Source organism: Hyaena hyaena, unplaced genomic scaffold, assembly GCF_003009895.1.
Source record: "Hyaena hyaena isolate Hyena2069 unplaced genomic scaffold, ASM300989v1 scaffold_366, whole genome shotgun sequence".
NCBI lineage: Eukaryota > Metazoa > Chordata > Mammalia > Carnivora > Hyaenidae > Hyaena > Hyaena hyaena.
In genome coordinates, this window is record NW_024080999.1 from 1,411,205 (window position 1) to 1,425,419 (window position 14,215).

Genomic DNA, 14,215 nt, shown 5'->3' on the forward strand with positions numbered 1-14,215 from the left:
GTAATAAGTTAATATTCTAACAACCTTATTGAAACTTAAATAAATTTTGGTATCATTATGAATTTATTGATTTTTATATATTGTGGGGTTCAGCTGCTTGCAGTCATTGTTCTTTTAGAGTTCAACTTAAGCCAGTGAGAGCCCCTATTTTGCTAAGAGAATTTGTACTCATTGTGTCTAGGGAAACTCCCATCCACTTTGTTCAACTTCTTTATTAATAGCTATTAGTTATCTTTTTCCTTACTTATCCCCCAAATTATGGTATTGATAGTTAAAATATCTCCTCTAATTTCCCCATGAGAGACCTCATTTAATCAGTTTTTCCAGTTAAATCTTTTTTCAGTATGGGGGTCAATATTTGTAAGCCATTTTGCCAGGGCATTATACTGGGTAAACATAATTTAGTAACAAGTTTTGTTCCCTTACTATTCTTACTTGTTTAAATTATCACCAGAGAGTAAACATATGCTAAATACAGAAATAACCTTAAATTTGATACTAAATACTGAATAAGATATAACAGTAAGACATAATGTGATGTTTTCTGACCTCCACTACGGTTTTGCAGGTAGCAGAACATATCATGGGTTTATTAGTTAAACAGTTTAGCTCTCCTATTATTTCCCCACTGATCACAAAGTCTGTGTAAGTTATCTGACAGTCGGTCTCCTCTGACTCCCAGAGCATTTGGTCAATTACCAAGCCAGGCTTTGATCTTTGAAGCTGTTCAGGAACAAATAAAGAGAAAAAAACATATGCCAGTTAATTACCCAAACTGTTTAAATTTTGACTTTTTCCCTTTGGTTTTAACAATTTTAATATGTACATATTGTTTTGAGGAAACTTATTACTAGTACATTTTAAAGCAAATTTATTAAATTAGCAATAACTTAGAAAGAAAAGAATTCTTAGATATTGGGATCTTTCTGATTTCTTCTACTCAGCCAAACTATACCTGCTTTAGGGTATCTAATAAACATAAGATGAAAACAACTGATATTATAATAATTCATCATAAAGATGATCCTTTGGATGGTTTCTTATTATCTACGGGAAAGTATCACCTAAAAGGTGATAAATAATGTTAACCATTATGTTTGAATAAGAAAATTGGATGGTAGCTGTTGTCCTAAAGAGAGAACAATGCAGTTCTTAACATGGAAAACTATGAATCCTCAATTTTATAGAGTTTTTAACTAATGTTCACAAGAGCATTTATGAATAATTCTGACTTACCTTCACCATACCTGATAGTATTATATAAATTCCTTTGGGCTCATCACCTTCTTCAAATATATCATTTCCACAATCATATGTTACAACTCTGGCTCTTTCCTTAAAAATATCACCAAATATATAAGATATAAGTACTATTTTAGCAGTGGTTGGTGATGTTGAAGTTTATATTTTAATAAAAGTTTTTGCATTTTAAAATATCACTCAATAAGACCTGACGTGTTGTGTTAATAATACATTTATGAGAAAAAAGGAATTATGAATATCAAAGAGAGGAAGGTGGATATTCAGAGATCTATATAACTTTAGATGGGGTATTTGTACATGGATTAGAAAAGAAATAATCTAATGTAAGAATAAGAATGTAAGGGAAAGATAAAAATATTTCAATTGGATGGACAATAATCAGAACAGATGCAGGCTAATGTCATATGCATGTCTCATACATAGTTATGCTCTAAACGCTGATGAATAAAAAATTCATTCATTCAAAATATTTTAAGCATGTGGAAAAATATAATTGGCCCTTTGGCACCAAGTAGATACAGAAAAAGAATGTTATTAGAACAAGTTAGACCTATTTATTTGTTTATTCAAGAAATACTCTTTAAGCACCTTCTATGTAATATGCAGAGTGCTAGGGGCTGGGTATAAAAAATATGGATGAGCTAAAGAGTATAGTACAGAAGAGAGCTGTAAAGGTAATTATAATGCAATGTACTTAATGCTGTAATGAGAGTATATAATGGATACAATGCTGACACCTTTGGTCCTCCAAACTCAGAAAAGATCACAGGATGGTCTTCTATTGGTGGGATATTTGCCTCCAAAGCTTATTTTTCTGAGTATTTCGTAAGGATTTTTCCAGAGAAAAAGATTTGGCGGGGGGGGGGGGGTAAAAACAAAGGGCATTTCAAGAAAAGTAAATAGCGCCCCCAGAGGAATGGAATTAGAAAATTGTGTAAAAAGGGTTGGTGTGCCATGCAAGGTTCGGTATGAGGTATATGATGAATGGCCAATGGAAGATGAAAATGGAAAGGGAGGCAAGAGATAGATTGTGGATAGACTTTGCATGTCATTTAAAGGGACTTTTGGGATTTTATCCTACAGGCAATAAAGGACATTTAAAGAGTTTTAAGCTGGAGAGTATCATAGTCTCTTTTTTTTTAAAAAAAAAAATCATGTGTTGGTACATTAAAAATGGTATTACCAGGAAATAAAAATATTACCCGAATGAAGCTTATATGATCTTTTTCTTTATCTAGCCATGGAATATTGTAGAGTGCTTCTTCAACAGTAAGGGGCTTGATAACAGGTTGAAAATCAAGTGTCTCTCTTTTTTTGGCCATTATTAACTAAAACCATAAAATTTAAGAAAAAGGATGAGCGAAATCATGTTCAAAAAATGTTTAAAAAACATGGCTTTGTACTATTTCCTTTTCTTTCTCTTCTGAGATTTTTGTTCTTCTACAGAACCCTTCAACCTCTCCCCACTGATAGCATTTTTCTGGTATCATTATTCTGAAGTCATAGATTAAACACTTAAAACTAAACTTTTTTACAGAACTCTAGCAGACAAACAAAAAGTGCACAAATTACAAATGTCCACAAAAGAACACTTACAATATGAAAAGATCTGGGTAACCAGCACCAACATTTGGGGTGCTCCAGTTTTGGGCTTTGTAATGCTGTTGTATTCACTTGTTGTACATAAGTGCACATTTCTGTGGATATATGGTTCTGTAATCCAATTGCTGTGCCATATATGTCTGTTCAAATCTAGAAGATTCTGCCTATCAATTTTTCAAAGTGATCACATTACTTTGCACTCTCACTCTGATGTTCCAGTTGTTCCACATGATTGCCTACAGTTGGTTTTGTCAGTTAAAAGCAATCAGGTATTCTAGACATGAGCCCTTTCTTGGATATATTTGTTTTGAAAATATCCCCTATCTTTTTGTGGGTTGTCTTTTAATTCTCTTATTTTCCTAATAAAGAGAACATAATTTTTTATGTTCTTTAAATCCAGTTTTCTATCCTGTTTAAGAAATCTTTGCCTATGCCAATGTCATAAAAATTATCTTATGTTACTTCTAGAAGCTTACTGTTTTACCTCTTACAGTCAGGTACAATCCATCCGAAATTGATTTTTTCTGTGTGTGATCTGAGATAAGAGTTCAGGTTCATGAGTGAAATAGGTTGAAGAACAGAAAAACACAAGAACTATTGAGAAAGTTAAAACTAAAGTGGAGAGATATGTTAATAGATTGTCAACATTACTAAGATGTCACATATCTCTAAATTGACATACGGGCTTCTTGGAATCCCACTGGGAAGTTCATTAGGCTATTTAATGGAAATTGACAAGTTTATTCTAATGTTTATTTGAAAATACAAAATGCCAAAACTAGTCAAGATAATCTTGAAGAAAAAGCAAAAGCTAGAAAATACACAAAATCAGATATGAAGATTTATTATTAAGTTTCAGTGTAAGATGGTGTGATATACATCGAGAACGATTCAATGATAGAGACATAAAACAATGACGCAAGAGTCCAGAAACCCATCAACACATACACAGTTATTTAATTCATGAAATACTCTACTGAAGTATAAAAGGGTATGATAGTCATTTCTATAAATGAGGTTGTGTCAGTTGATTACCCATATAGGAAAAAAATGTTAATTTTAACCTAGGATTGTTATGTAAGGCATTCTAGAGACCCTTCACCATAGAGAACAAACTGAGGGTTGATGGAGGGAGGTGTGCGGGGTGATGGGCTAAATGGGTGATGGGTGTTAAGGAAGGCACTTGTGTTGAGCACGGGGTGTTATATGTAAGTGAGGAATTACTAAATTCTACTCCTGAAACCAATATTACATGATAGTTAACTAACTAGAATTTAAATAAAAATTTGAAAGAGAGAGAGAGAGAGAGGCAGAGAGAGAGAGAGAGTGCACCTGATGTGCGTCTTGAACTCAGGAGATCATGCCCTGAGCCGAAATCAAGAGTATGACATGTAACCAACTGAGCCACCCAGGTGAATCCAGTCTTTTTTTAATTTATTTTAAAATATTTTATTTATTTCTGAGAGAGAAAGAAGAGACAGCATGAGCAGGGGAGGGTCAGAGAGAGAGGGAGACACAGAATCCAAAACAGGCTCGAGGTTCTGAGCTAGCTGTCAGCACAGAACCCGATGTGGGGCTCAAACCCACAAATTGTGAGATCATGACCTGAGCCGAAGTGGGACGCTTAACTGGCTGAGCTACCCAGGCACCGCTTTAATTTTACTTTTTAAATTTTTTTATTTTAGGAAGAGAGAAACGGGGGCGGCGGGGGAGAGAGAGAGAGAGAGAAAGAGAGAGAGACCACGAGTGGGAAGAAGGACAGAAGGAGAAAGAGAATCCCAAGCAGGCTCCACACTCAGCATAGAGCCCAATACAGAACTCAATCCCATGATCCTGGGATCATGACCTGAGCTGAAATCAAGAATCAGACATTCAACCAACTACATCACCCAAGTGCCACTCTGCAGATCTTCTTTAAAAATTAGTTTACTTATTGTAGAAGTGACATAAGAGAACACTTCCAAGTAAAAGTGTCAAGAGTTATGAAGAATATACATAAAATAGCTAAGTCTCCCTCTATCCTCTCTTTTCCTTACCACTCTCTCCTCCAGGTGCAACCCATGTTAAGAGTTTCTTATATTTTTTTCTAGATTTTTTTCCAAAATAGTACATACATATCTGTATATCCAGAAGTTAAAACAAAATCTATTTTGGGGGTACCTGGCTGGGTCAGTTGGAAGAATATACAACTCTTGATATCAGGGTCATGGGTTTGAGCTCCATGTTGGGTGTGGAGACAACTAACTAACTAACAAACCTTAAAAAAATCTAAGTTGATCATATTATATATACTGTTTTACAAATTACTTTTTCCTACTAACAGTGTATTGTGGTACATTTTTTTCATGTCAGTACACATGGATTTTTCTTATTCTTATTAATTTATATATAACATTTATTTGCATGGATATGTCACAATTTATATAATCATTCCCAATTTGATGAACATGTAGGTTGTTTCTAACATATATCTTTGTTTACTTTTAAAATATCTGACTATTTTTACATGTATAATTTTTGGTTTAAAGGGTCTATATTTTTAAAGTTTTTACTTGCTACATTGCCCTCCAGAATTGGTGCATTCATTTCTATTTCATTATGCCCTACTTAAAATTTTCTAATTTTTTTAAAACATCTTTGTGTGTATGTGTGTGTGTGAGAGAGAGAGAGAGACAGAGACAGAGACAGAGAGAGAGAAAAAGCATGAGTGGGGGAGGAGCAGTAGGCACAAAATCTGAAGCAGGCTCCAGGCTCTGAGCTGTCAGCCCAGAGCCTGGCGGAGCTGGAACTCAGAAGCCATATCACGACCCCAACTGAAGTTGGACGCTCAGCTGACTGAGCCACCCAGGTGTCCCATCATTCTGCTCCATTTAAACTTATTTTCTTATAACCTCATTAGCATTGAAAACTGACCCTACCCCCCCATTATTGCTTATTTAATGGGCAAAATGTGGTATCTATTAATAATTCAGTTTCTAGGGGCGCCTGGGTGGCTCCGTTGGCTAAGCATCCGACTTCAGCTCAGGTCATGATCTCACGGTTCGTGGGTTTGAGCCCCGCGGCGGGCTCTTGTGCTGACAGCTAGCTAAGAGCCTGGAGCCTGCTTCAGATACTGTATCTCCCTCTCTCTCTGACCCTCCCCTGCTCACACTGTCTCTCTCTCAGAAATAAATTTAAAAAAACATTACAAAATAAAATAAAAATAATTCAGTTTCCATTGGATATTCTTTCCTGCTTTGTCAAATATCAGCTGGCTGTATACTTTTGGGTCCACTTCTGAGTTCTCAATTCTGTTCCAGATGGCCAACAAACATATGAAACCATGCTCGGCATCCCTACTCATCAGGGAAATATAAATCAAAACCACACTGAGATACCACCTCACACCAGTCAGAGTGGCTAAAATGAGCAAATCAGAGAACACGAGATGCTGGCGAGGATGTGGAGAAACGGGCACCCTCCTACACTGTTGGTGGGAATGTAAACTGGTACAGCCCCTCTGGAAAACAGTGTGGAGGTTCCTCAGGAAACTAACAATAGAACTCCCCTAGGACCCAGCAATAGCACTGCTAGGAATTTACCCAAGGGATACAGAAATGCTGAGGCATAGGAGCACGTGTACCCCAATGTTCATAGCAGCACTCTCCACAATAGCTAAAACATGGAAAGAGCCTAAGTGTCCATCAACAGATGAATGGATCAAGAAGATGTGGTTTATCTATACCATGGAATACTACATGACAATGAGAAACAATGAAATCTGGCCATGTGTAGCAACATGGATGGACCTTGAGGGTGTTATGCTGAGCGAAATAAGTCAGGCAGAGAAGGACAAATATCATATGTTTGCACGTATAGGAGGATTAGGAGGAACTTGACGGAGGAACAAGGGGGAGAAGAAGGGCGGAAATGGTGGGGGAAAGGGAGAGAGGCAAACCATGAGAGACTCTTGAATGCTGACAAAAACTGAGGACTGATGGATGTGGGGGGGAGGGGGGATGGGCATGGAGGAGGGCACTTGTGGGGATGAGCACTGAGTGTTATGTGGAAACTAATTTGACAATAAACTATTTGTAAAAAATAAATAAATAAATAAAATGCTACTATGAAAAAAAATAATTCAGTTTCTATTTCCTTAGTTATCAGAGATGTCAAATATACTTTCAAACTCATTGACAACTTTTCTTTTTGCATCTGTGAAATGCCTGTTTCATATCCTTTTCTCACTTTCTATAGGATTCCTTATCATTGATTTGTGGGGATTTTTTAGGCATTATTGCTCTCACTACTTTGTGTGTAATTTTGTTGCAAGTATCTCCCAAACTGTGCCTTGCTTCTTAACTTGTTTGTAATATTTCAATATGTGAAATTTCAGGTTGTATGCAATATTATCTACTCATCTTTTGATTAATGGTCTCTGGGTTTTGTGACTAGTTTAATAAAGCTTTTCTTACATCAAGAATATAAAGATATTCTCTATATTTGATTATAACATTTAAATAATCTTTTATGCTTAAGTCATCATTACATCTGGAAAATATTCTTTATCTGATGGGAAGTATAGATCTAATATTACTTTCTCCATGGGAATTTGAATGTCTCAGGACTTACTGAATAATCTATTGCTTTTCCTAGTTTGCAATGTTAACTTAATATATACTAGGTCACCATATGCATTAGGGTCTGTTGCTGGGTTTAAGTCTCTTCCATTGATATATTTTTTTCTAATCCTATTCTAATTCCACATTATTTATTATGGATTTAGAGCATGTGTTACTATCTAGTAAGGTAAACACTGCCTCACTGGTTTTTCCTCATATTTAAATTTTGTGATAAAATACATAAAATATAAAATTTACTATCTTAACTATTTTAAGTGTATAGTTCTGGTATTAAGTACACTCCTACTGTGGAACCATAGCACTATTCGTTTTCTTATACTATTCCCAATTTGGGGAATAAATTTTCTACTTACAGGATTAATTGGGACCCTCTATTTTTTATATGTCATGGTACCAATAAATAACTCAGAGAAAGGAAATTTAGGGAAGGATGTCTATAATAGAGTTTTTTTATAAATCAGGGATTCTATGGGAAAAGCTGTTTCAGTGGCACAGATAATTCTCAGGAAAATATTGATACCCACTCTAGCCTAGTGAGGAGTTGTTTTATCATACCCTTGATTTGGGAGCAAAGCATAGACAGAGATGGTCCCTTACTGTGGCAAGAAAGGGAAATAAAATTTGACCACTGGACCTTGGGAAGGGAATGCTTTATGGTAGGTATTTTTCTTTAGATAATTATTTTAACGTAGATATTCATATCTCAGAATGGAAAATCAAAAGTAGGTTTGGAGATCATGAATGACTATATATCAAATAAGTATATATTTTTAAAAATATGCTACCTTACCTTATTAATTTCAGAACCTTCAATTTTATGAATAATCCCTTTTGACCTAAAAACCTTAACAATTTCTCTAGCCAAATTGAGCATGACATTGATCTCCTCCTTTGTTTTCATAGTAATAGCAATTTCCGGGTGATCATACTCTAAGTAGCCTGAAAAATAACACAATATTTTCAGAAAAAATAAGAACGTTCTTTACATATTTCATTTGGACAATAAGCGCAATGTTTTTGCTCTAAATCCATGAAGTACAGCCCTCAACACAGACAAATGTATCTCTCCCTGATGAGTCCTCTGTAAACAATCATAATTCACCAGTAGCTGCATAGTTCCATTTACCATCTTCTTGTCAGCTTGTACTTATACCTGCCCGTGAGGAAGGACAGACAACCCCAGTCGGAGAATTAGCAATTATATTCATCCACCTGCTTGGAACACTGAGAGGCTCTTCTGGACTCTAGGTCTGGGGTTTACGTCCCGCTTTTCCATTCTGTTTGAATTAGGATTTTTGACTACAAACTGTGCACTTAGATATGGCTTCTGATTAAGTCCTCTCGTCCGTCCTGAGTCACTGTCCACCCAGCGTGCCTGCACGTCTAGATGACTCACCCGTCTGTGCTCTGCTGCCTGTCTTATCTGGATTCTTGAATGCCCACAGACTTTCATTCACTTAGACTCTATATTTGGACTTTTCCTTGATGATGCCTTCTTGTCTGGCTTGACGAGTATCTGCCATGCAAGATCTCTCAAGTCCGGTTCCCTTCTTAGGCTAGCTGTGCCCTTTGACTGCCCACCATCTGGTTCCAAACCCCCTTCTTCTCCTCACACATGAACACTATACTCTAGGAGTGTGTCTGTCCCACTTCCAGTATTGGCCCTGTACTAGGAGCATGATGTGACGTGACTCAGGGGAAAAGCCGTTGTCATGTTTAGGCATAGAAGACTCCCAGCAGATATCAGAGATCTGGGAAGCTCTGTTCTGATTTCGACTTATAAAGCTAAATCCTCAGATGGCAGTTCAATGGCAAGTGGAGAGAAAAAAAGAACTTTTTTCCTTGTACTTCACAGGAAGGTATGTGTACTTTTGGCTTGGAAGAAAATAGAATTTATAAGGTGAAGAGAAATTGAACAGTCTTGAATGAGGCACAGGGCAGGAAGAACAAGTATGGGGAGGTAATATTACACTAAACCCCTGCAGCCAAAGATATGATCATGTTGATTGCTGAACTCGCCCACTTTATTACTAGTAATGAATAGGTTTCCTAAAAGATGGGTTTTGTTATCAAAACGATTGCCTTTCGGAAGTAATGATTGTAAGAGATGCTTGTTCTTAATCTTTAGAATGAGGGTTACCTACCTAGCTCTTTCAGAGCATGTACTGTGTTCTTCATTATCCTTCTTAATAACATCTACGAAACAAAAGAAGCATTATCCCCATTGGAAAACAAGCTGTTATAAAATGTCTTCCCATTTGCAGCTGTTGGATTTTTTTTAAATGCTTGTTTATTTTTAAGAGAGAGAGAGAGACCGAATCTGAAGCAGGCTCCAGGATCTGAGCTGTCAGCACAGAGCCTGATGTGAGGCTCAAACTCACAAACTGTGAGATCATGATCTAAACTGAAGTCAGACGCTTAACCAACTGAGCCACCCAGGTACCCCGCAACTGATGGATTTTTAACCCAACTAATAACTTTAAAGAAAAATATAATGGGGAGCTTCTTAGGGATTAGAAATGAATTTTGTGCAATAACCTTAATTTGCTCCAGGAAGAGTGGTGGAGAGAATAAAAAGTGGCATCACAAGTTGATTTTGAGAAGACTGAAGACAAGTCAGATTTTTTTTCCTAAAAGTAACTTGCTTTAGGGTGCAATTGATTTTGAAAAACACAAGCATAATAGATACTTTTCTCTTCAACGTTATTAAAGCCTCCAAATTGGGGATACAGGGGAGACTTTCAATCTTAAGTGAGGTAAAAGGTTTGGCCAAGCTGTGTAAGAGCAGAAATAGGGACTAAAACCAGACAATATCTTAGAGATTCAGGTCCTTTTACATTTCCTACTGCATATTCTCAAATTCTAGGGCTAAATATCCTTTTTCCAGATTAGAAAAGGTAACAAAATTCAGGAAAACAGTTTTATTTATTTATGTTTATTTATTTATTTTGAGAGAGACAAAGACAGTGTGAGTGGGGAAGGGTCAGAGAGAGAGAATCCCAAGCAAGCTCTGCACTGTCAGCTCAGCACCTGACATGGGGCTCAAACCCATGAACCACGAGATCATGACCCGAGCCAAAACCAAGAGTTAGACGTTCAACCAACTGAGCCACCAAGTGCCCTCAGGAAAACAGTATTAAAGTTCCAGGTGGTAAAGAAAGAAAGAAAATATACTTTTGTGTTCAACTACATATCTTATGTTCAATTTTCTCCACTACAGAGATTTGGGGACATTACACAGAATTAAAAATTTTTAAAAAAAATATTTATTTGTTTTTGTGTGTGAGAGAGAGAGACAGAGAGACAGAGCATGAGTTGAGGAGAGGCAGAGAGAGAGAGAGAGGGAGACACAGAATCTTAAGCAGGCTCCAGGCTCTGAGCTATCAGGACAGAGCTGGATGCAGGGCTAGAAACCCACAAACCGTGAGATCATGACCTGAGCCGAAGTCAGACACTTAACCCACTGAGTCACCCAGGTGCTCTGACGTTACACAGAATTTAGATGTTCCAAATTGTCTTGAAAGATAAATGTCTCACACAGTTGACAGACTTGTGAGAACGTAGTGTTAATCTGCCTCAGTCAAACAAGTCAAAAACAAGATCTAAGGGGTGTCTGCTGGTTCAGTCTGTAGTGCATGCAACTGTTGATCCTAGAGTTGCAAGTCTGAGGCACACATTGAGTGTAGAGCTCACTAAAGAAAAAGAAGAAAAAAGAAGGAAAAAAATGAAAAAAGAAAAAGAAAAAAAGAAACTTTAGAACTTAGGCCCTAGAATTCTCTTTGCTGTTTACTAGCCATGTAACTTTGAGCATAATCATTCAACCTCTCTTGGCTTTTTTTTTTCCTTAACTGTAATGAAAGAATTAGACAAAGTTTCCTTCTAGATGAACTATTACTACTTTTCCCAGTTTCCAGATCCCCATCCTTTGCTTCTATTACTATTTACTGTGGGAAAATCAGGCATGGAGACAGAAAGGGAACTTTTGGGAGCAATGAGGAGGCACTGGCTGCCCGACACCTGCCATCACGTCTCATCCTCCATTATTTCCCGTCGAGCACATCTGGAGCGGAAAGCTCCTGCAACTCCATCAGGAGGAGCTGCCCACTGCACCCACGTTTCACAAGAGCTTCCACAAGATCCAAAAGGTGGATTGCAAAAGCCTCCTAACTTGCTACTGTGCCACAGACTTTTCAGTAAGGAGGCATTTGAGGAATACAAATGTAGACTAGTTAAAGTTTTTACAGAAATTACTTACGAAGTCAGGCATCAAGGACCGCATCTACATATATAGACAGAGAACATAATGGGTGGGGGCAATTGAAGGACTGAAGGAACACATCCTTTCCTTAGTATTTAAAGCTTTTCTCACCTGTTTAACTTGCTTAGAACTTGAAATTTGATCGATTATAGTCATTATGTCTGCCTCACCTTGGACATATCCTTTTAGTATAGCATATTTAAAGGACAGCTGATGACTCATCTTTCTATCTATTATTTGCAGCAACTTGGGGGTTACGAGCTGAAAAAAGAGAGCTACTATTTACTATAAATTGTATACATTTAGTTAATTATATGTTGATTAGTCTACCTAAAGTAGACAATAATAAGAAATAACAATCTTTCAATGGTAACTATAGTAACCTGTCTAGGTTCTTAGTTATTTTATTCATGATAACTTCATAACTTCAGGACTATGGCTATTTCCTTATAACTAATAACGTTGGGCGCTTATGTGAAGTGATGACTTTACTCTTTACTTGTGCCCCTTAGAGAGAACTGGATGTTATTTTCAACTGGTTTACAGTTTTGGAAAACAATGCAATTAATCTTCTGGGCTTAAGTCAAAAATTGTCTGTAAAAGACTGCTACTTTTACCTGCAAGATCTCGTACTGACCTTCTTACTAGAAGGTTTATTCAGTGGTTAGAACCCACCACCATTACGCTTCTTGTGTGACCCCACCATTAACTTCTCATTGTTTCTTTGATGAGGGTTTACGTTTCCAGATTACCTCTTACCACTGAGCAATCCCCTTACTTCAGTAGAGTCGGCTATTTATGTTTTCCTGTCTATACTCCATAAACTCCACAGTCTGCCCTCCAACCACCTGCCACTAATCCTCGAAGAGCTAGTTTATGCTCATTCTTTGGGATTCAGTTCAAGTATCACAAGTATCCCCTAATAAAGGAAGTCTTTTTTAAAAACAAATCTCATCAGCATTCTATACATACTCTGTTTTCCACTTATCCTACAATATACCATTGGAACATCTAGATGACATATCATTTCCCTTCTACAATGAGCTCTCCAGGGGTAGAGATTATAGCTAATTTGTCTTCGTGTTCCAAGCACTGCCATCTGACATAAGATAAAGGTTCAGAGTTTCCTGGATATGTATACAAACTTTTCTTAGGTTGTTTACCAGTTATTTTCATTTAAGATACTTGGTAGACTCTGCATAGCCTCCAATAAGAAAGAATTAAGTAGTCGCTGAATACACTTTACTCGCCTTCCTTAGGTCTGTGGAAGCATTAGTGTTACTTTAGAGTCACATTTAATACTACAACGGGAAAAGCTACAAGTCGTAAACTTTTAGACCTAGTTGATTTATTTCTCTTGGTAGCAAAATTATTTTTTTAAGCATATGTAAGAAAACTCTAAATTGAAAAATTCTAACCTACTAGTTTTATTTCTAGATGAACTATGTCTTACTTAGCTTTGTATCTCACAGTGCTTGATATGTATGTATCTTGTTTGTGTATGAAGAGAGAGAAAGGCAGTGAGAGAGAGGGAGAGTATATCTGTATCCATATATACACTTCTTATGCTTTGTGATGAGTGAGTTTCATGTCATGGAAATAATTGTATAGAAAAAATATCATACTTATTATAGAAAAGTGTATTAGACAATCAAAGGTCATTTTGATGCTGTGCTTTTATGTTTCTATGAATTTATATAACACAAAACGTGTGATTTTTGGTTTCTTGATGTGTATGAATTTGTGCTATTTGCTTTGCCATGGGAAATGGTTTGCATGGTTGTTTTGTTGATTTATACCAGGTATCTATAAAAATATACATAATTTGGGGGTTAATTTATATTTACATTAATATGAAATTTTTCACGTACTTTATACTCAAGGAAAAGCTGTGATGAACATTTCTATATTTTCATAAGCTAAGTAAACTACAAATATAATTTGGATATTCCTAAAACACTGTTATAAAATTTAATTTGTGAAAGGGATATCACATTTGAAATATAAACATTCCAATAGAAAGTGGAAGCTGTAACTAGTAAACTTTAGTCCATACTTCATAAAGCAGTCATTAGAATTTGAAAATAAATGATTTAACAGTTCATTACCTTTAAAATACGTAGTATGCGAAGAAATCGAACAATTCTAAAAAAGACTACAGCTTGAATAAAATCAAAAGTATAAGTAACGTAAGTTGTCTCAATAAGAATTATATCTATAATGCCAACTAATGTAATTGTCAACTCAAATACATTCCAGGCATGTAAAAAATATTTCTTCCTCATTGCAGCCATCTGTTGATTTAAAAAAACCCCACATTATCTTGTTTGTTTTTGCTTTTATTGCAACATTTTCAACAATAACTGAAATATCATTAGTTAGGTCTTTTCTCTGATCTACTTTCAGGTTACTTGTCTGAAATACTAGTAAGTAATCATATTAACTTGAGATTAAAATGATTGAAATATGG

At 36.2% G+C, this 14,215-nt stretch overlaps 1 protein-coding gene across 1 annotated transcript in view; it reads right to left on the reverse strand.

Annotated features, from left to right (window-relative positions):
- SLC9C1 (solute carrier family 9 member C1) overlaps positions 1-14,215 on the reverse strand; it is an 87,058-nt gene that overhangs the window by 12,233 nt on the left and 60,610 nt on the right. The window contains exons 17-23 of the mRNA XM_039250338.1: positions 13,854-14,039; positions 11,857-12,006; positions 9,632-9,683; positions 8,278-8,426; positions 2,466-2,591; positions 1,237-1,335; positions 550-723 (exon numbers count right to left, since the gene is read on the reverse strand). Of these exons, the coding sequence (XP_039106269.1) occupies positions 550-723; positions 1,237-1,335; positions 2,466-2,591; positions 8,278-8,426; positions 9,632-9,683; positions 11,857-12,006; positions 13,854-14,039 (936 nt within the window). The remainder of the gene's footprint in view (positions 1-549; positions 724-1,236; positions 1,336-2,465; positions 2,592-8,277; positions 8,427-9,631; positions 9,684-11,856; positions 12,007-13,853; positions 14,040-14,215) is intronic.